At 42.6% G+C, this 22,031-nt stretch overlaps 1 protein-coding gene across 1 annotated transcript in view; it reads left to right on the plus strand.

The window, feature by feature from the left end:
* The window catches only part of LOC112227595 (piggyBac transposable element-derived protein 4-like), a 35,527-nt gene extending 13,737 nt beyond the window's left edge, over positions 1 to 21,790 (plus strand). The window contains exons 2-6 of the mRNA XM_042308426.1: positions 18,758 to 18,889; positions 18,991 to 19,080; positions 19,162 to 19,299; positions 19,873 to 20,630; positions 20,766 to 21,790. Coding sequence (XP_042164360.1) covers positions 18,758 to 18,889; positions 18,991 to 19,080; positions 19,162 to 19,299; positions 19,873 to 20,630; positions 20,766 to 21,790 — 2,143 coding nt within the window. The remainder of the gene's footprint in view (positions 1 to 18,757; positions 18,890 to 18,990; positions 19,081 to 19,161; positions 19,300 to 19,872; positions 20,631 to 20,765) is intronic.
* The last annotated feature ends 241 nt before the right edge of the window (positions 21,791 to 22,031 follow it).

The following is a 22,031-nucleotide window of genomic DNA, read 5'->3' on the forward strand; positions in this document are numbered from 1 at the left end:
TCAGAAATAGCGATATAATTCATGCCTTACCTTTGAAGATCTTCTTCTGTTGGCACTCCAGAATGTCCCAGAAACATCACAAATGGTCCTTTTGTTCGATGTCCTTCTTTATGTCCCAAAATGTCCTTCTTTATGTCCCAAAAATGTCCATTTATTTGTCGGGTTTGATTCAGAAATACACCGGTTTCAACTCGCCCATCATGCCTACAAAGTATCTAATAAGTTACCTGTAAACTTGGTCCAAACATTTCAAACAACGTTCCTAATCCAACCTCAGGTACCCTAAAACGTAAATAATCAATCAAATTTAAAACGGAATAAACTGGTTCCAATAGCGGATAAAAACAACGTGAAGCGATCTCCAGTTCACATGCATCAAGTTCACCTGGTGTGACACTTACAATGAATAGGACTACTTATTCATTTCTCAAAAGAAAACCATCAAACCATTTCTAAAGACTGTTGACATCTAGTGGAAGCCATAGGAACTGCAACCAGGTTGCTAATAATAAGGGTATCCCATAGAAAACAAATGGAATATCCTATGACCTCAATTGTTTTCCCCCTATAGGGTTTGTCCTCTGGGTTTCGCCTGCCATATCAATTCTGTTATACTCACAGACATTACTTTAACAGATTTAGAAACTTTAGAGTGGTTTCTATCCAAATCTAATCTATCTATCTAATTATATGCATTTCCTTGCTTCTGGGCCTGAGTAGCAGGCAGTTTACTTGGGACACACTTTTCATCTGGAGGTGAAAATACTGCCCCTACCCAAGAGAGGTTAAAATCCCTGCACGACCCTAGCAATAAAACACTTGACCTATCTACCTTAAAATCCTCTCCCGCCCCTTTCCTGTCTGCTCAACTTAAAAGTCCCCACCCACTACTAGAGGATCCCTCCCTAGCATTTGGGACTTCAGGTCTTCTAAAAGTGTGCACCGGTCATGTTTGTCGTTAAAACCATAAACATTTAGCACATGAAATCATTCTGGACTGCACAAATTTGAAGGTGTGTTTTTGGTGAGAGATGGAAGGAGAATGACCAAACTCATTTACATACATACTTTAGGGTTCTTATCCTTGCTGGTGTTTTCAGATCCAATGAGGAATCCACATAATCCCTGTGGGATGCAGAAACTGGCAGATAACTGTTCTGTGTAACAATATCTCTGGAAAACTTCCACCTTAGTTCCTTTGTTTGGTCTTTGTTTTAGTATGGTCAGGATGTGATTTAGGGTGGGCAGTCTATGTTCCTTTTTCTATAATTTGGGATTCTGTGTTTGGCCTGGTATGGTTCTCAATCAGAAGCAGCTGTCAATCGTTGTCCCTGATTGAGAACCACACTTAGATAGCCTGGTTTCACTTTTGAGTTGTGGGTGATTATTTTCTGTGTCTGTGTGTTTCCACAAGGAACTGTTTCGGTTTGTTATTTCACGTTGTTATTTTTGTATTTTGTCGTGTTCAGTTTGTTCTACTAAATATGGACACTTACCACGCAGCGCATTGGTCCTCCTCTTCTCCTTCATATGACAGCCGTTACAGTAACTGGCTACAGCTGCAAAATAAGAACCCTACGCTGTCCACTTCTGATATTCTTTAACATTTTAGACTTTTTGTCATACAACGCATTCATTATCTGGATGGCGTGGAAGCCAGATTAGAATGGAGGGAGTCTTTAGAAGAGACTGCTCTTTCTCAAGGAGCTGGGCAAGGCATTGGTAAGACCTCAAATCAAGAGGAGGTAACATATCCCAAGGACCCCATCTTCTGCAGCCATCGTGAGGAGGATTCATGAGGATGAACCACCAACTCCAATACCGGAAGTTAATGTGAGTGATGTTGTTGCACATGTGTGTCTGACTTTCCTACCTTGGCCTGCTGTAACTATATATGTGAATCAGGAAGAAGTTAGTACAATTCCTGAAGTGTTTTCATCATTCTAGCCGGTAGCAACAAGAAGAAGCGCTGTGATGTGTGTGTGTGTGGACAAAAGAAGGACAGGAAGACACAGCACACATGCATCAAGTGCAATAAATGCATTTACAACACACACACAGTAAAACTCTGTACCTCATGTGGTGTGTAGACTGGCCTTATATTTGTGTTCAATGGGGCTCATTTAACATTTCCATAAAATGCTGTGTAAAATTTGTCCTTCCAATTTGTTCAGTTCAAAGCATAAAACATTAATAGTGATGAAACATTGTTTGTTGAAGATAAACAATTTATTCCACCTATGTCTTGATTATAACTGAATTTTGTTTACAACAAAAACATTTTACAATAAAAAAATCTAAAAGCACTTTTATTGATAAATGTGACCTAGCACCTGTAAATGGCATGTATTAACCATGTATTGTGACTTGCGAAAGTATTCACCAACCTTGACAATTTTTCTATTTTGTTACCTTAAAACCTGGAAGTAACATGACTATTTGGGTTGGTTGTATCATTTGATTTACACAACATGTCTGCGACGTTGAAGATGCAAAATATTTTTTATTGTGAAATAAACAGGAAATAATATAAAACAAACATAAATCCTGAGTGAGCTTAACTATTCACCCCCCCAAAGTTAATACTTTTTAGAGCCACCTTTTGCAGCAACTATAGCTGCTAGTCTCTTGGGGTATGTCTCTATAATCTTGTTACATCTAGCCACTGGGATTTTTGCCCATTCTTCAAGGCAAAACTGCTCCAGTTCCTTCAAGTTGGATGGGTTTCCCTGGTGTACAGCACTCTTTAAGTCATACCATAGATTCTCAATTGGATTGAGGTCTGGACTTTGACTAGGCCATTCCAAGACATTTAAATGTTTCCCCTTATCTTCTTAGGGCTGAAATCCCGTTAACGGGATCGATATGACACACAGCCAGTGAAAGTGCAGGGCGCCAAATTCAAAACATCAAATCTCATAATTAAAATTCCTCAAATGTATTTCATACTATTTTAAAGGTTATCTTGTTAATCCCACCACAGGGTCCGATTGCAAATATGCTTTACAGCAAAAGCCCCACAAACGATTATGTTAGGTCACCACCAAATGCCAAACTCAGCCATTTTTTTCCAGCCAAAGATAGCAGTCACAAAAAGCACAAAGAGAAAATTAATCACTAACCTTTGATCTTCAACAGATGACACTCATAGGACTTCATGTTACACAATACATGTATGTTTTGTTTGATAAAGTTCATATTTATCAAAATATGAGTTTACATTGGCGCGTTACATTCACTAGTTCCAAAACATCCAGTGATTTTTGTATAGCCACATCATTCAACAGAAATACTCATAAATGTAGATGATAAAACAAGTTATAGACATGGAATTATAGATAAACCTCTCCTTAATGCAACCGCTGTGTCTGATTTTTTTTTTAAACTACGGAATAAGCAAACCATAAAATAATCTGAGACAGAGCTCAGAAGAAATAGTTACAATAGCCGCCATATTGGCGTCAACATAAACAAGAAATGACATGATAAATATTCCCTTACCTTTGATCTTCATCAGAAAGCACTCCAGGAATCTTAGGTCCACAATAAATGTTTGTTTTGTTCGATAATATCCGTTATTTATGTCCAAATACCTGATTTTGTATACATATCCAAACGCTCATTCTGGTCAGTGTTACGTCGGACAAAAACTTCAAAAAGTTATATTACAGGTCGAAGAAACATTTCAAACTATGTACAGAATCAATCATTAGGATCTTTTTTACCTATAACTTCAATAAAGCTCCAACCGGAGTATTCCGTTGTGTCTTGAAGAGCAATGGAACGCAAGTGGATACCATGAGGAATGCGCATGATCAGAAAATGGCTGACTGACTGATAGATTCTGCTCTCATTCAGTCCCACAACACAGTAGAAGTCTCATTCAAAGTTCTATTGATGGTTGATGTCTAGTGGAACCCCTAGGACGTACAATATCATTAATATCTCTAGCTAATCCAAGTTTATCATTTTAAAAATCTAATTGATCATTAGAAAACCCTTTTGCAATTATGTTAGCACAGCTGAAAACTGTTGCGCTGATTAAAGAAGCAATGAAACTGGCCTTCTTTAGTTGAGTATCTGGAGCATCAGCATTGATGAGTTCGATTACAGGCTCAAAATGGCCAGAAACAAAGTACTTTCTTCTGAAACTCGTCAGTCTATTCCTGTTCTGAGAAATGAAGGCTATTCCATGCGAAAAATTGCCTAGAATCTGAAGATCTTGTACAACGCTGTGTACTACTCCCTTCACAGAACAGCACAACTGGGCAAGAGGAGAAGTACATCAGAGTGTCTAGTTTGAGAAACAGAAACCTCACAGGTCCTCAACTGGAAGCTTCATTAAATAGTACCCACAAAACACCAATCTCTACATCAACAGCGAAGAGGCGAATCCGGGATGGTAGACTTACTCTTATCCAGATGGGATAGGGCAGTGTGCAGCGTGATGGCGATTGCCTTGTCTGTGGATCTATTGGGGGGTAAGCAAATTGAAGTGGGTCTAGGGTGGCAGGTAAGGAAGAGGTGCTATGATCTCTCAAATCACTTCATGATGACAGAGGTGAGTGCTACGGGGCGATAGTCATTAAAGTACAGTTACCTTTGCCTTCTTGGGTACAGGAACCATGGTGGCCATCTTGAAGCATGTGAGGACAGCAGACTGGGATAGGAAGAGATTGAATATACCCGTAAACACACCATCCAGCTGGTCTACGCACGCTCTGAGTACTCGGCTAGGGATCCGTCTGGACTGGCAGCCTTGAGACGGTTAACTTGTTTAAATGTTTTACTCACGTCACGAGTGACGCACCCATTGTCTTTTACCAACAATTTAGGGATGCTTGTTGCCCTTACACGGTCCAGTGGTGAATAATCAATCCTATTGATTTCCCTGTTCCGGTAAAAGAGCACAGGGGTGACTTGATACTCCGTGTGTGTGTGTGTGTGTGTGTGTGTGTCCACAGGAGGCTGCTGAGGGGAGGATGGTATACAATAATGGTTGGAACAGAGAAAATGGGATGGCATCATCAACATGGAAACCATGTCTTTGATGCATTTGAAACCCTTCCACTCATTCCTCTCCAGCCATTAGCACAAGCCAATTACCACAACTCCCCAATTAAGGTGCCTGCAACCTCCTGTGGTGCACACATATCCACATGTGGGTGAGTGTGTGTGCATGCATGTTGTGGAATAGGAAGTAAGCAATAGAGCCTGGGCTCACCAACAACACAATTGATTCCTCTTTAATATACAGTACATTTACCCCACCAGCGGAGAGACAGGAATATCCAAGTAAAATAAATAATCATTATAAAGAGCTCATCTGAGGTCTATTCCTTTTCAATGTTGTCATATCTGTGTTTCATAGTAACTGAATGATACGAATTTGTTCTCAACTGACTTGACTGGTTAAATAAATAAAATAAAGGAGATAAATAGTCATACAACCATAACACCTGCAGTGTGGACAAAGCAATGTACAGCCTCGGTCTGTGGTACCAGACGCTGAAACCCAATTGGATTCCCATTGATTTTATATGCTTTCTACCCTCCGTTGCTTACACATACTTAAAGTCATGAAAAAAGACAGACGTTCTGGAACTGTCGACCACAACTCCAGACTTTTTCACAGGTTGACAGGTTGACTGTTTATTATTGTCTTGCCCTAGAGGCAGAAATGAGCGGGTTCCGCAGAGGGGCCAGCTGCAAAGTCAAAATTGGTTATATCGTAAAAATCCTGAAAACAAACATTTGCTTTTGGTCTTAATTTAAGGTTAGGGTTAGCCATTACAGTTAGCAGTGTGGTTAAAGTAAGGGTTAAGCTTAGAATAAGGTTTCAAATCTGTTTTATTTCTTTGTGGCTATGCCAGCTAGTGAACACTGCAGAACTGCCTCCAGTACACACCAACCTAGGTTTATAAAATATGATAATCTTTATCATCCTTACAATCATTCTAAAACTTATCATGATCAAGGAAAAGAGCCAATACACTACAAGTCAGGTGACTTTTCATGACTACTTGGCAACCAAAACATTTCAGATGTTGGCTTGAATAGCTTTTCAAGCATAAACCATCAGTCTCAGTGCACAATAAATTAACTAATTCTCGTTACGAGCATACATTTATTGTCTGCTTTACACAATTATTGATTGGGCTTATTCTGATGCTGAGACAGGCGCGCCATATGTGTGTGTCTCTGTTATAAGCAGCCGACAAAGTACTAAGGCAGCAGACAGCCAATTCATCAAACAGTAATTATGGGGCCTTATCACGCTACAAAAAAGTAGAGAGAAAGCCTTGAAATAAATGATAATTCATTACACACTTTGTTTGTGGCATTAGGTTGAACTAATTTCATGGCTGTTATTCTCGGAGGGACAAACACCAGATACACCAGCCTCATATTAAGAGCACTGATATGGTCTGGATTATACTGTATCATTCTAGCAATGCCAAATCTGAAAATACAATTAAAATGTAAATGTATTTTAATTGTTAAAAACCTAGCCAGAGGTCCCACACATCTGTGTAGCCCACATGCCTCATTCTTTCTATATCCCCCTATCTTTCTCTCTCTCCTCCTATCGCACACTTCTCCTTCCTCCCTTGCTTTTCCATTGCTGGGTGAATCTGATTGAAAGTCATAGATCACCAGGGACTTTACAATAATTTATATGCAAATCTGATGCCATCTATTAGCCTTTCATAAAATCAGTTTAGATTATTGGAGAAATTGAGTAATGCCTGAGACTGACCTTCAGTACATTGGATTCCCCCAAAGATGGAAGTGTATTGGCATAAAACCCCATTTCAAACCAGCACCTGGAGATGTTTTAACAGATTACTCATGGTCCTGATGCAACATTACATCATAATCCCCATCTCCAGGGCAACTTTGATTGATGTGCCATGGGAATATTGTTTAGAAAACCCTGAATGCCATTGAAATATCTTCACGTGGAGGAGTAATACTAACTAACCCCTTGTAGTTAGTAGACAATCTATGAACTGTAATCTATATCTGTATAGATGGATATGCTATGGATGAAGGATTCACAGTCAAATCAGAAATATGATTTTAACTAACATGTGCACACATGTTCATGGATGCATGATGTACCATGGTCTAGTGGTTCTTTGCAGTTCATGAAAGGGTTTTCTCCTCTTTTAGTGATAATTTAAACACAAGGTCAGCAGCTCATTAAAATATTTTGGGGCATGGTTTGTTCACAGCTCTTTTTGTGCAGCCGTGAGTGTGTCATTCCAGTTAATCTAATGTCTTGTTTTATGGAATGTGGAATTGGAGACAAGTGGGACTGGAGTTGCTGTGAGAGAGAGAGAGAATGATGGTCAAAATATAAAAAAAGGTCAAAATAAAACATAATAAAAATACATTTGAATGACACTAAGTGGCAGTGTATTTACAACTGATGCTGGTTTGCCTGAGGCTGATGCCGTGCAGGTGTTTGTACACATGCATATACACACACTCTCATTCAAATAAACACATACAAGAGCACACACATACATGTAATAGTGCCAGACATGCACACAAACATATAAAGTAGGCATTGCTGTTATGATTTCAGTTGTCCTTGATGTCCTTTGTTTTAAATGTATTATTATTATTTATTTTTTTGCATTGTTTGCTGTTTTCTTCTGTCTTCTCCTTTTTTCTCTTCAGTTCATTCTCTTGGCTGTTGGTGCATTGAGGGGTTCTTGGGGGTGGGGAATGGAATTAATTGTATTTTTATTTATTTTTATGTGGGAGGGGTCTCGAATGGTTGAGGAACAGCTATTGGGGAACTGTGGGGGGGATCTTGGAGGGTTTGGTTTCACAAGAATGTGATCATGAAAAAGGAAACTATGATATATATCACTATCATGCACACCACGCACCCTCACACATAAGGATGCCTCTGTTGCGGAAAGACTGATACATGTTTGATAGTGTCTTGATGCTGTATTGTGTGTCCTTCATGTTCTAATACTTTAATGTTATCCCTTCCTTGTGGTTTTTGTAATAAATAATAATACTTTCTAAAAAGGTACTTTGTAAGATATCTCACAGCTAATATGATTTATACTGACATGAAAGGGTTCTCTCCTCTTTTAGTGATAATTTACACACTAAGACAGCAGCTCATTAAAATATTTTGGGGCGTGGTTAGTTCACAGCTCTTTTTGTGCAGCCGTGAGTGTGTCATTCCAGTTTATCTAATGTCTTGTTTTATGGAATTACATGTCATGTCTGACTATGCCCAGTGACAGGGTCTTGTAAAAGACTCATGTAAGGAATGGTGTCACTTGGAAACCATTGTCAAAGTCAAAGTCAAAGTCATGGCAGTTAAAACAGAATAACAAAAAATGTATGGTTCTACAAATAACCTTTGAGATTGAGAAAGGTTAAGTCAAAGAACCCTGATTTGGCACCATTTATATAGCCATTTGTTTTTAGTGTGTAATCTTTATCTCCAGTTTCAGTGCACCGGCAGAGAGATATAGCATTTGGCTCATCTGCATAGCATGGTAATTTCAGTTATAAATTATGTCAATTTTGGAGGAAGGGAGAGTAATAGCATTGTGTATAGCTTCTCTCATAATTAAATGATGGGGAATAGGCAGATGAGAGAAATGGTTTAATTTTTCAAAGATGACAAGTAACCTAGAATCATTATGAGCCAGATATCAACGTATGTATAACAGGTACAATCAAATGAATTATCATACTTAGCCGACAGGGCCTCTAATGAAAGGTTTATGGTAAAATACATCTTCTCTCTCTGTTGTCAAATTATCTACTCAAATATGAAGAACATTTCAGATCATATGTGCTTGTTGTAATTGTTTGCACTGTTGTAACCCACAAGCAGTCCTTCCAGGATTTCGCAATGTTTTTGATTTTCCTGCAGCATTACAGACATTTTTCAATGCAATTTGTAATTATTTTGGTTTGGTAATGTAGATTTCACATAAGGCAATAAAAAATCATATGTGCTCAGTTCTAGTATGATTTTAAGCAGAATACTTCTCTATGCTCCCTGCAGAATGATCTATTTTCTATTTTCTTCTGCACACACACGATACACAGTTCTCTGAACATGTCTCTGGAGCTGCAGAGCTGGAGGAGAGAATATCTATCCTTCAATGCTATTGATTAATTGTGGCCAGCAAACAAAAAACAATAATGATTCTCAAGTCAGTAAAAAGAGTAATTCAAAAAGAATGAATCATTTGCAAACTGCACATCACTACAAAAGATTTCCCTACTATTGCTTCGGTCACGGTGATCTGCTGCTGCTGTGGTGGCTGTTGTGGCATTCTTTTAACTTGCTTGCTTTGACGATTCAAAGTGACTTTCTCAACATTGCACAGAGTGCCAAAACATTTGCACTATCAGCTTCACACACTGAAAGGGGGAAACACGTTTGTTGACGTGTGGTTTGATTGGACTGTTTACCGCAGTAACAGTGGTCGAAATTGCGACCTCTCTTTTGATTGGAACCTTTTACAATGTAAAAGTGCAGTGATTGTTCAAAATTGCCAACTCATGCTAATATGCATGGTTTGGTTGATTTTGCATTGAATTATACAATAGTAGAATCACGGTATCCTGAGGGTATACTACGAAGCAATCTAAATTAGATTTTGATCCATCAATGCATGTTAAATTGACTTTTTCCTCTCCTCTTTTCTCTGTCAATCCTCCTTATTCCCTAATGAAAATCCAAATACACTACATGACCATAAAGTATGTGGACACCTGCTCATTGAACATCTCATTCTAATTGCTGCTATAACAGCCTCCACTCTTCTGGGAATGCTTTCCACTAGATATTGGAAGATTGCTGCGGGGACTTGCTTCCATTCAGCCACAATTGCATTAGTGAGGTCGGGCACTGATGTACCCGTGCACAAAGCGAGGTCCATACGGAAGAACTTGACTGGCATGCACAGAATCCAGACCTCAACCCGATTGAACACCTTTGGGATGATCTGCAAGTTGCAGTCGGCATTCCAAATCATCCCAAAGGTGTTCAATTGGGTTGAGGTCTGGATTCTGTGCATGCCAGTCAAGTTCTTCCACACCGATCTCAACAAACCATTTCTGTATGGACATCGCTTTGTGCACGGGGGCATTGTCATGCTGAAACATGAAAAGGCCTTCCCCAAACTCTTGCCACAAATTTGGAAGCACATAATCGTCTAGAATGTCATTGTATGCTGTAGCGTTAAGGTTTCCCTTCACTGGAACTAAGGGCCCTAGCCCAAACCATGAAAAACAGCCCCAGAACATTATTCCTCCTGCCCCAAATTTTACAGTTGGCACTATGCATTGGGGTTCTCCTGCCATCCGCCATACCCAGATTTGTCCGTTGGACAGCCAGATGGTGAAGTGTGATTCATCACTCTAGAGAACGTGTTTCCACTGCTCCAGAGTCCAATGGTGGCAGAGTCCAATCACTCCAGCCAATGCTTGGCATTGCGCTTGGTGATCTTAGGCTTGTATGTGGCTGCTCGGCCATGGAAACCATTTCATGAAGCCCCCAATGAACAGTTGATGAAGTTACTTCCAATGCTTCCAGAGGTAGTTGAAACTCAGTAGTGTGTGTTGCAACCGAGGACAGGCAATTTGTACGCACTCAGCGTTGAGCTTGTGTGGCATACCACTTCGTGGCAGAGCTGTTATTGCTCCCACTTCACAAAAACAGCAATTACAGTTAACTGTGCAGTTCTGGCAGGGCAGAAATTTGACTAACTGACTCTTTGGAAAGGTGCCAGGCATCCTATGATGGTGCCTCATTGAAAGTCACTGAGCTCTTAAGGCCATTCTACTGCCAATGTTTGTCTATTGAGATGTCATGGCTGTGTGCTCGATTTTTATACACCTATCAGCAACGGGTGTGGCTGAAATAGGCGAATCCACTAATTTGAAGGGGTGTCTACATAGACAATTTTGTATATATAATGTAGACACCCCTTCAAATTTGTGGAATTTCTTAAATGTCTCCTGAGATGTCGCTTTTTTTACAATGCACATTTTCTATCTATCCTTCCTACAAGAAAACTAGAAAACTGAACTATGCTGCTATGAACTATCTGCTGACAATTTAGGGAATGGAGTTCACAGTTAATAGACTATATATACACAAAACTATCAACTGTGAACTCCATTCCCTAAATTGTTAGCAGATGGTGCATAGTTCAGTTTTCTAGTGTTCTTGTAGGAAGGATGTATAGAAAATGTGCATTATACCAAAAGTGAGATCTCAGGAGAATTTTAAGAGATTCCACTAATTTGTCAACACTGACACTCGAATGACAGAGAAATATTAATTGTGGCCTTCAACTTCCGTTGTCATATTTTAAAAAGTTAGTTAATTTAATTAAAACCAATCTTTTCTCTGCTATCTTTTGCATAAAAATATGAAGGCAAGCTAACTAATTGAATGCGGGTTAACAGGTTAATAATACATTTTTTGGTGAAAGAGAAACAGTAACGAGTAACTAGCTACTTGCAGGAGCTAGCTAGCTAGCTAGCTACACATGTTTTTATCTACACAAGCAAGCTAACATTATATCATGCCAACATTGAAGCTAAACACAGTATAGGTTTTTGTTCTCAGACATATTCAAAATTGAATTCAAGCCAGATAGCCTGCATTTCTATTTGTATTTAGACATCCCCATTAGCTGCTGCCAAACACATTAACGCACTTACATTACATATAAAACCAAAGATAAAACAGTACATCACAACATTATTACACCATTATATACAGTGGGGCAAAAAAGTATTTAGTCAGCCACCAATTGTGCAAGTTCTCCAACTTAAAAAGATGAGAGAGGCCTGTAATTTTCATCATAGGTACACTTCAACTATGACAGACAAATTGAGAAAAAAAATCCAGATAATCACATTGTAGGATTTTTAATGAATTTATTTGCAAATTATGGTGGAAAAAAGTATTTGGTCAATAACAAACGTTTATCTCAATACTTTCTTATATACCCTTTGTTGGCAATGACAGAGGTCAAACGTTTTCACAAAGTGAAAACAAGGTTTTCACACACTGTTGCTGGTATTTTGGCCCATTCCTCCATGCAGATCTCCTCTAGAGCAGTGATGTTTTGGGGCTGTTGCTGGGCAACATGGACTTTCAACTCCCTCCAAAGATTTTCTGTGGGGTTGAGATCTGGAGACTGGCTAGGCCACTCCAGGACCTTGAAATGCTTCTTACGAAGCCACTCCTTCATTGCCCGGGTGTGTTTGGGATCATTGTCATGCTGAAAGACCCAGCCACGTTTCATCTTCAATGCCCTTGCTGATGGAAGGAGGTTTTCACTCAAAATCTCACGATACATGGCCCCATTCATTCTTTCCTTTACACGGATCAGTCGTCCTGGTCCCTTTGCAGAAAAACAGCCCCAAAGCATGATGTTTTCACGCCCATGCTTCACAGTAGGTATGGTGTTCTTTGGATGCAACTCAGCATTCTTTGTCCTCCAAACACGACGAGTTGAGTTTTTACCAAAAAGTTATATTTTGGTTTCATCTGACCATATGACATTCTCCCAATCTTCTTCTGGATCATCCAAATGCTCTCTAGCAAACTTCAGATGGGCCTGGACATGTACTGGCTTAAGAGGAGCCTCTGAAAGAAGAAGTTACAGGTCTGTGAGAGCCAGAAATCTTGCTTGTTTCTAGGTGATCAAATACTTATTATCCACCATAATTTTCAAATAAATTCATTAAAATCTTACAATGTGATTTTCTGGATTTTTCTCTCTCATTTTGTCTACAGGCCTCTCATCTTTTTAAGTGGGTGAACTTGCATAATTGGTGGCTGACTAAATACTTTTTTGCCCCACTTGTGTCGACAATAAAAAATGTATAATACCACCATACAACAATATTACAATGTACGTGTGTGTAGAGTGTGTGCTAGCACCTGTGTGCATATACAGGTGTCTGTACCTTCGTGTGTGTCTCTTCACAGTCCCTGCTGTTCCATAAGGTGTATTTTTTTTACCTGGATGTACTGCTTGCATCAGTTACCTGATGTGGAATAGAGTTCCATGTAGTCATGGCTCTATGTAGTACTGTGTCCCTCCCATAGTCTGTTCTGGACTTGGGGATTGTGAAGAGACCTCTGTTGGCATGGGTGTCCAAGCTGTGTGCTAGTAGTTTAAACAGACACCTCGGTACATTCAGCTTGTCAACACTTCTTACAAAAACAAGTACTGTTGAAGTCAATCTCTCTTTCACTTTGAGCCATGAGAGATGCATATCATTGACATGCATATCATTAATGTTAGCTCCCTTTGCACTTTTAAGGGCCAGGTGTGCTGGCCTGTTCTGAGCAAATTGTAATTTTCCATCTTTGTGGCACCTAACCACAGTACTGAACAGTAGTACAGGTGCGACAAAACTAGGTCCTGTAGGACATGCCTTGTTGATAGTGTTGTTAAGAAGGCAGACGCTTTATTACGGACAGACTTGTCCTCATCTTAGCTACTGTTGTGTCAATATGTTTTGACCATGACAGTTTACAATCCAGGGTTACTCCAAGCAGTTTCTTCACCTCAACTTGCTCAATTTCCACATTATTTATCACAAAGAGACCTCTGTTGGCATGGGTGTGCATGGGTGTCCGACAGCTCGGTCCATTCAACATGTAGTTGAGGTTCAGGGTTTAGTGAATGATTTGTCCAAATATAATGCTTTTAGTTTTTGAAAAATGTAAGACTACCTTATTCCTTGCCACCCATTCTGAAATGAACTGCAGCTCTTTGTTAACCTTTTCACACGAACCAACAAACAGGTGGGAACATTCTATAGTGGTCCCTGTTGCGTACGATCAAACCGGTGTGATTAGAACGCTTGATTAGAATGCTTATATAGAACGTCCATTTTCGATTGACGCAACAATCAGCATTTGAGCTGGCCACAATTTTTTTTCACAGAAACATTTTGCACAAACACAGTCATTACAAAGTTACGTGCAGGATGTGACCATTTTTTATGCAATGTTCAGACATTCACAGTAGTAGCTACAGCATAACACAATCGTGCAAAACAGAAAATTTAGGATTTTTTATTTCCTGACAGATTGAAGTAACACAAGCGATCATATTTTTGTAACTCTCAGCTGACAGAAACTACAATATGAATTAGCTAATAGCAATTACTAGTTATAATTCATGACATCATGGGTGAGCTCACCATTGATCAAAATAATTGAGTAAAACACATTCTAGAAATCGAAAGTAAGCCGACGATGGGTAGTTTGTGCACGCAGGAATGTTTTATTTTTTTCAAATCAACCAAAGATAATAAGAGGAGACAAGATGAGTTTGGTCTGTATATAGTATGCATGTTGAGGTAGGTGTGTCGTCTACGATCATCCTCTTCCCTTCCATTCACTTCCGGAAGTTTACCCAAAAGATGAGTGAACCATTCCTTCACCTCATTATAACATCTTTGGTCTGACCGATGACAAGACACCCAGAATGCATTGTATAATATCAACAAGCATGGCACCACACATAGCTGGCAAATAGCTTAGCTCATTATAATCAGCACAACCTTACAAAAACATATTTTACACACATATGTGTCCATTATAATATATGCAATAATCGGAATACATTATGTCACCACTGCTTGAAAACATGTGAATAAAACTGTAAATACATTATCTCCATACATACATACATACATACATGCATACTGTATGCGCCTACAGTAGAAACGACAATACGATATACATAAAATAAGGAACTTATTAACAATGCGCACACACAATTTGTAAGGAAAATAACAAAGAAGGCAAAGTGAGCGCCAGCAAGAACATTTTCTAACTCTTGCAAGACTGCGCAAATATATGCATAGTTGGTCTACGCAAACATGAGTAAATTGCAGAGGGCTCTTCTAGAAGAGAGAAGTTTATCCGGCTCAGTAAAGCCTCAAACATAAATTGTCCGCAATGCTGAAATGGGCTACTTCTATGTGAATTAAAGAGGAGGCGGAACACACCTCAATTCAAGCTGAAAATACAACTTGTTAGAACATAATTTGAAATTGACAAGTTGAAACAGCTTATAGACAATTAGCAGCCAGCGCGTGTTAACTGTCCTGTTGTGTAACAATCACATTTTGGAACAGTGAGTGCATTCTGACATCACGTGCATAAAACAACTCACGCATTAGAGATATTTGGAACTCAAACGTGGAAAGGTTAATTTCTTGGTGACAGGGTGGCAGTATTGAGTAGCTTGGATGAATAAGGTGCCCAGAGTAAACTGCCTGCTACTCAGTCCCAGATGTTAATATATGCATATTATAAGTAGTATTGGATAGAAAACACTCTGAAGTTTCTAAAACTGTTTGAATGATGTCTGTGAGTATAACAGAACTCATATGGCAGGCGAAAACCTGAGACAAATCCAACCAGGAAGTGGGAAATCTGAGGTTTGTAGTTTCATTTAAGTGATTGCCTATCCAATATGCTGTGTCTATGGGGCCAGATTGCACTTCCCACGGTTTCCAGCAGATGTCAACAGTCTTTAGAAAGTTGTTTGAGGCTTCTATTGTAGAAGGGTGTCAAATAAGAGCTGTTTCAACAAGTGGACTAGGCTGAGGCCAATCAGTTGTTTACTCTGCGGTCACGCGGGCGTGCTGTTCCTTCTTTTTCCTCTGTAATGAATACGCTATTGTCCGGTTGGAATATTATTGAAGATTTATTATAAAAAGACCCTAACGATTGATTGTAAACATTGTTTGACATGTTACTACAAACTGTAATGGAACTCTTTGACTTATCGTCTGGATTTTGTGCTCGCGAATTGTGCCTTTGGAATTGTGAACTAAACGCGCAAACAAAATGGAGGTATTTGGACATAAATATGGACATAATCGGAAAAAATAACATTTCTTGTGGAAGTGGGAGTCCTGGGAGTGCATTCCGACGAAGATCAGCAAAGGTAAGTGAAGATTTATAATGCTATTTATGACTTTTGTTGACTCCACAATTTGGCGGGTAACTGGTATGGCTTGCTTTTGTGGCTGAACACTGTTCTCAGATTATTGAATATTGTGCTTTTGCCGTAAACCTTTTTTGAAATCTGACGCAGCGGTTGCATTAAGAACAAGTTCATCTTTAATTCTATGGAAAACATGTATCTTTCATCAAAGTTTATGATGAGGCTCTCTGCAATTTCTCCGGATGTTTTGGAGGAATTTCTGAACATGGCGCCAATGTAAACTGAGGTTATTGGATATAAATATGAACTTGATCAAACAAAACATACATGTATTGTGTAACATTGAGTCCTGGGAGTGTCATCTGATGAAGATCGTCAAAGGTTAGTGATTCATTTAATCTATATTTCTGATTTTTGTGACTCCTCTCTTTGGTTGTAAAATGGCAGAAGCGGGAATCCCACGTGGCTTTGGCCTTAGTGAGAAGTGAACCTAGTGGTGAATGTACCCTAACATTTAAAACTACTGGTTACTTTTATGATAAATAAATAAATGTTTGTTTTGTTTGATAATGTCCATCATTTATGTCCATTTATGTCCAAATAGCTTCTTTTGTTAGGGCGTTTGGTAAACAAATCCAAAAGCGAGTTCAGGTCCAATCAGACGAAAAGTTCAAAAAGTTATATTACAGGTCGAAGAAACTTGTCAAACTAAGTATAGAATCAATCTTTAGGAGGTTTTAATCACAAATGTTTAATAATGTTGCAGCCGGAGAATTCCATTGTCTGTAGAAAAGCAATGGAACGAGAGATACCTCTCATGTGAAATGCGCTTGACTGAGAATGAGGCTGCTGGCAGACCCCTTCGTCAAACAGCTCCCATCCGGCCCCCCTTCACAGGAGAAGCCTGAAACAATGTTCTAAAGACGGTTGACATCTAGTGGAAGCCTTAAGAAGTGCAACATAACCCATATCCCACTGTGAATTCAATAGGGGCTGAGTTAAAAAACTACAAACCTCAGATTTCCCACTTCCTGTTTGGATTTTTCTCAGGTTTTTGCCTGGTTTTTGCCTGCCTAATGAGTTCTGTTATACTAACAGACATCATTCAAACAGTTTTAGAAACTTGTGTTTTCTATCCAATACTATTATTATTATGCATATATTAGCATCTGGGACTGAGTAGGAGGCAGTTCACTCTGGGCACACTATCCATCCAAAAGTGAAAATGCTGCCCCCTATACCAAAGAAGTTATGTTGCTCCTAAGTATTTTACTATAATTCTTTATATAATTTATTTTTGTTTCATAGTATAGATTATTTTGAATTAGTTTAGTCACATGATTTCTCGATTTGCAGTATGTTTGTCAAATCGGTTGGGCTGCCAGACTTATTATAAAGACATTATTTTACTTCATATTCACTGGATCACAATTCCAGTGGGTCAGAAGTTTACATACACTAAGTTGACTGTGCCTTTAAACAGCTTGGAATGTTCCAGAAAAAAATGTCACGGCTTTAGAAGTTTCTGATAGGCTAATTGAATCAGTTGGAGGTGTACCTGTGGATGTATTCCAAGGCCTACCTTCAAACTCAGTGCCTCTTTGCTTGACATCATGGGAAAATCAAAATAAATCAGCCAAGACCTCAGAAAATAAATGTAGACCTCCACAAGTCTGGTTCATCCTTCGGAAAAATTGAAAACACCTGAAGGTACCACATTCATCTGTACAAACAATAGTACCCAAGTATAAGCACCATGGGACCATGCAGCCGTAACACCGCTCAGGAAGGAGATGTATTCTGTCTCCTAGAGAGGAACATACTTTGGTGCAAACAGTGCAAATCAATCCCAGAACAACAGCAAAGGACCTTCTGAAGATGCTGTAGGAAACAGGCACAAAACTATCTATGTCCACAGTAAAACGAGTACTATATCGAAATAACCCGAAAGGCTGCTCAGCAAGGAAGAAGCCACTGGTCCAAAACCACCATTAAAAAAAGCCAGACTATGGTTTGCAACTGCACGTGGGGACAAAGATCGTACTTTTTGGAGAAATTTCCTCTGGTCTGATGAAACAAAAATAGAACTGTTAATCACGATCATAATCACTATCGTTATGTTTGGAGGAAAAAGGGGGAGGCTTGCAAGCAGAAGATCACCATCCCAACCGTGAAGAACGGGGGTGGCAGCATCATGTTGTGGGGGTACCTTGCTGCAGGAAGGACTGGTGAACTTCACAAAATAGATGGCATCATGAGAAACTAAAATTATGTGGATATATTGAAGCAACATCTCAAGACATCAGTCAGGAAGTTAAAGCTTGGTCGCACATGGTCTTCCAAATGGGTAATGACCCCAAGCATTACCTCCAAAGTGGTGGAAAAATGGCTTAAGGACAATAAAGGACAACATATTGAAGTGGCCATCACAAATCCCTGACCTTAATCCTGTAGCAAATTTTTGGGCAGAACTGAAAAAGCGTGTGCGAGTAAGGAGGTGTAACCTGACTCAGTTACACCAGCTCTGTCAGTAGGAATGGGCCAAAATACACCCAACTTATTGTGGGAAGCTTGTGGGAGGATACCCAAAACATTTGCCCAAGTTAAACAATTTAAAGGCAATGCTGCCAAATACTAATTGAGTGTATGTAAACTTCTGACCTACTGGGAATGTGATGAAAGAAATTAAAGCTGAAATAATTTATTCTCTCTACTGTTATTCGGAAATGTCACATTCTTTAACCCTCCCGTGGTCCTGGGGTCAGGGTGACCCAGGTCCTGTGTGTGGAGGGCTCCCCTTTCTGCGCTCTGCGCTCGCGGGTCAGAGCGACCCAGACCCTGTGTTTCCAGGGCTCTCGCTCTGTGCTGGCGGGTCAGAGCGACCGTGCCAGCCACTGGCGAGGCGTGTGCCTTTGAGCGTAGTAGAGTGTCTGCGAGTGTGGCGAGTGTGGCGAGGTTGTGCCCGGCTCCCCGCTCTGTGCTATGTGCTCTGTCCTAGCCGCTCTGCGCTCTTGGGTCAGAGCGACCCAGCCAGCCGCTGCACAGGTCCGGACGTGCCTCGCAGTGTGCTAGAGAGCAGCCGAGTGTTGTAGTTGCGCTCTGGGCTCGCGGGTCAGAGCGACCCAGGCCCTGTGTTTCCAGGGCTCTGCGCTTTGCTCTCCCGAGTCAGAGCGACCGTGCCAGCCACTGGCGAGGCGTGTGCCTCTGAGCGTAGTAGAGAGTCTGCGAGTGTGGCGAGTGTGGCGAGGCTGTGCCGGGCTCCCCGCTCTGCGCTCTGTGCTCTGTCCTCTGTGCTCTGCGCTCTTGGGTCAGAGCGACCCTGCCAGCCACTGGCGAGGCGTGTGCCGTCGAGCGTAGTAGAGTGTCTGCGAGTGTGGCGAGGCTGTGCTCTGGGCTCAAGGCTCTGCGCTCTGCGCTCTGGGCTCTGCGCTCATGGGTCAGAGCGACCCAGCCAGCCGCTGCACAGGTCCGGACGTGCTCCGCTGTGTGCTAGAGAGCAGCCGAGTGTTCTTGTTGCTCGGCTGGGGTTTGGGTCGACTGCACAGGGCTACACAGGTGCGCGCAAGCGAGCCTCGAGCATTTTCGGGTCTCGGTATCCCGCGTAAGCCGTCCGGCCGGCCCTACGTAGAGAGGATACTAATATTGTCAGCGGCGCCCACCCACCACACACACACACACACACACACACACACACACACACACACACACACACACACACACAAAGTGACCGGCGCCCCACCCGTGCCAAGTGCGCTCTTCCCCGCAGCTCAGCGGACCCGCTCGGCTCCACCGATCGGCCATGGCCACGCATTTTACGGCCGCGCAGGTTCTAGAACAGATCTTGTCCAGCGTGGACCAAGAAGACTACTCGGATTGCCAGGAGGAGGAAGAGGAAGAGGTTTCGGAAGACAAAGACGGAGGAATACAACCCCGAGCGCCGCGAGGTCGACGATGCCTCTTCTCCCTCTTCTGAGGAAGAGCAGCCCGAGGAAGAGCCGCCCGAGGACGAGCACGAGGACGAGCACGAGGACCGCGACGAGGAAGAGATCTCCTCGGCCCCGGACCGACGGGAGCCGCCGTTGCTGTCGAAGACTGGCAAAATCGAGTGGTCCCCCGTGGCTTACGGCCGCCACCGCGGGCCCCTGGCGATCTGCCACGCCGGGCCGGACCAGACTCCGGGCCCCACGGCCTATGCCGCGACACAGGCCCGCGACATCGCATCCGCCTTCCACCTGTTTGTCACACCGGCGATAGAAAGGATAATTGTGGAAATGACGAACCTGCACGGGGCCAGAAAATACGGCGACGGCTGGCGACCCATGGACGCCACGGACCTGCGCGCCTACCTAGGGCTGCTGATCCTAGCGGGCGTCTACAGGTCCCGGGGCGAGGCTGCGGCAAGCCTGTGGGACGCCGAGAGCGGCAGGACCGTGTTCCGAGCCACCATGTCGCTCAAGGTCTTTCACAGGTACTCGAGGCTGCTGCGATTCGACGACCGCCAGTCGAGACCCGCCAGACTCGCCACGGACAAACTCGCAGCCATACGGAAGGTCTGGGACCTGTGGGAGGCGCGGCTGCCGGCCCTCTACAACCCGGGGCCCGACGTGACGGTGGACGAGCAACTGGTCCCGTTCAGAGGTACTGTGCTTGCGCTTGTGCGTGCGCGTGTGCTTACATGTCTATACAGAGCGTGTGTAACACAACGGTTGGCCCTTTTTGTCTACCCCGTTGCACACAATAACCACACTAATGTCTTGTCCCCTTTCCAAAAAGGCCGCTGTCCTTTCCGTCAGTACATCCCCAGCAAGCCGGCCAAATACGGCATCAAGTCTTGGGTGGCCTGCGACGCCAAGTCCAGCTACGCTTGGAAGATGCAAGTGTACACCGGCAAGGCGGCCGGCGGAGGCCCCGAGAAGAACCAGGGGATGCGCGTCGTCCTCGATCTGACAACGGGCCTGAGCGGTCGCAACGTCACCTGCGACAACTTCTTCACCTCCTACGACCTGGGCCAGCGGCTCCTCGAGAGGAACCTCACCATGGTGGGCACGGTGAGAAAGAACAAGGCCGAGCTCCCGCCCGCGCTGCTCGAGTCCAGGGGCAGACAGGTCCTGTCCTCCAGGTTCACCTTCACGCCCACCGCCACTCTGGTGTCCTACCTGGCAAAGAGAAACAAGAACGTGCTACTCTTGAGCACGCTGCACACAGAGGGCCACATCAGCGATCGCCGCGACAAGAAGCCGGACCTCATCCTAGACTACAACTGCAACAAGGGCGGCGTGGACAACCTAGACAAGGTGGTGGGCACCTACAGCTGCAGACGGATGACTGCCCGCTGGCCCCTGGTCGTCTTCCACAACATCCTCGACGTGTCCTCCTACAACGCCATTGTCATATGGCGAGAGATCAAGCCTGACTGGATGCCTGGCAAGCGGAACAAGTGCAGGGTGTTCCTCGAGCAGCTGGGAAAGGCACTCGTGAAGCCGCTGATCCAAAGAAGGCAGCATTTGCCCCGCACCGAAGCGGTGTCAGCCCTTGTCAAAGTCCTACAGAGTGCTACGGCGGCACCTCCTGATCAACAGCGCCAGGGCCCCGCCGCTGGCACGGCCGCTGCCCCGCTCGTTGCCCCGGCCACCACCGGGGCAAGTAAGAGGAAGAGGTGTCAGCTCTGCCCACCCAAGAAGGACTCCAAGACACACACGGTGTGCTGCAGGTGTAAGAAATACATCTGCAAAGGCTGTTCACACGCCTACTGTCACACTTGCGCACATTGGGCCTTTAGCCAGGACGGGACAGGGTGACCCGGAGGACGCGGGGACTAGACACAGTACCAGGACCACGGGAGGGATAAATAAAGTGGTGATCCTAACTGACCCAAAACAGGGAATTTTTACTTGGATTCAATATCAGGAAATGTGAAAAACTGAGTTTAAATGTATTTGGCTAGGGTGTATGGAAACCTCCGACTTTAATTGTATAATATCTGTAGGATCAACAGAGGTATTCAGGGCAGTTAGAGAGAGAATGCACATTTGATGCAGA

Source organism: Oncorhynchus tshawytscha, linkage group LG29 (genome assembly GCF_018296145.1).
Source record: "Oncorhynchus tshawytscha isolate Ot180627B linkage group LG29, Otsh_v2.0, whole genome shotgun sequence".
NCBI lineage: Eukaryota > Metazoa > Chordata > Actinopteri > Salmoniformes > Salmonidae > Oncorhynchus > Oncorhynchus tshawytscha.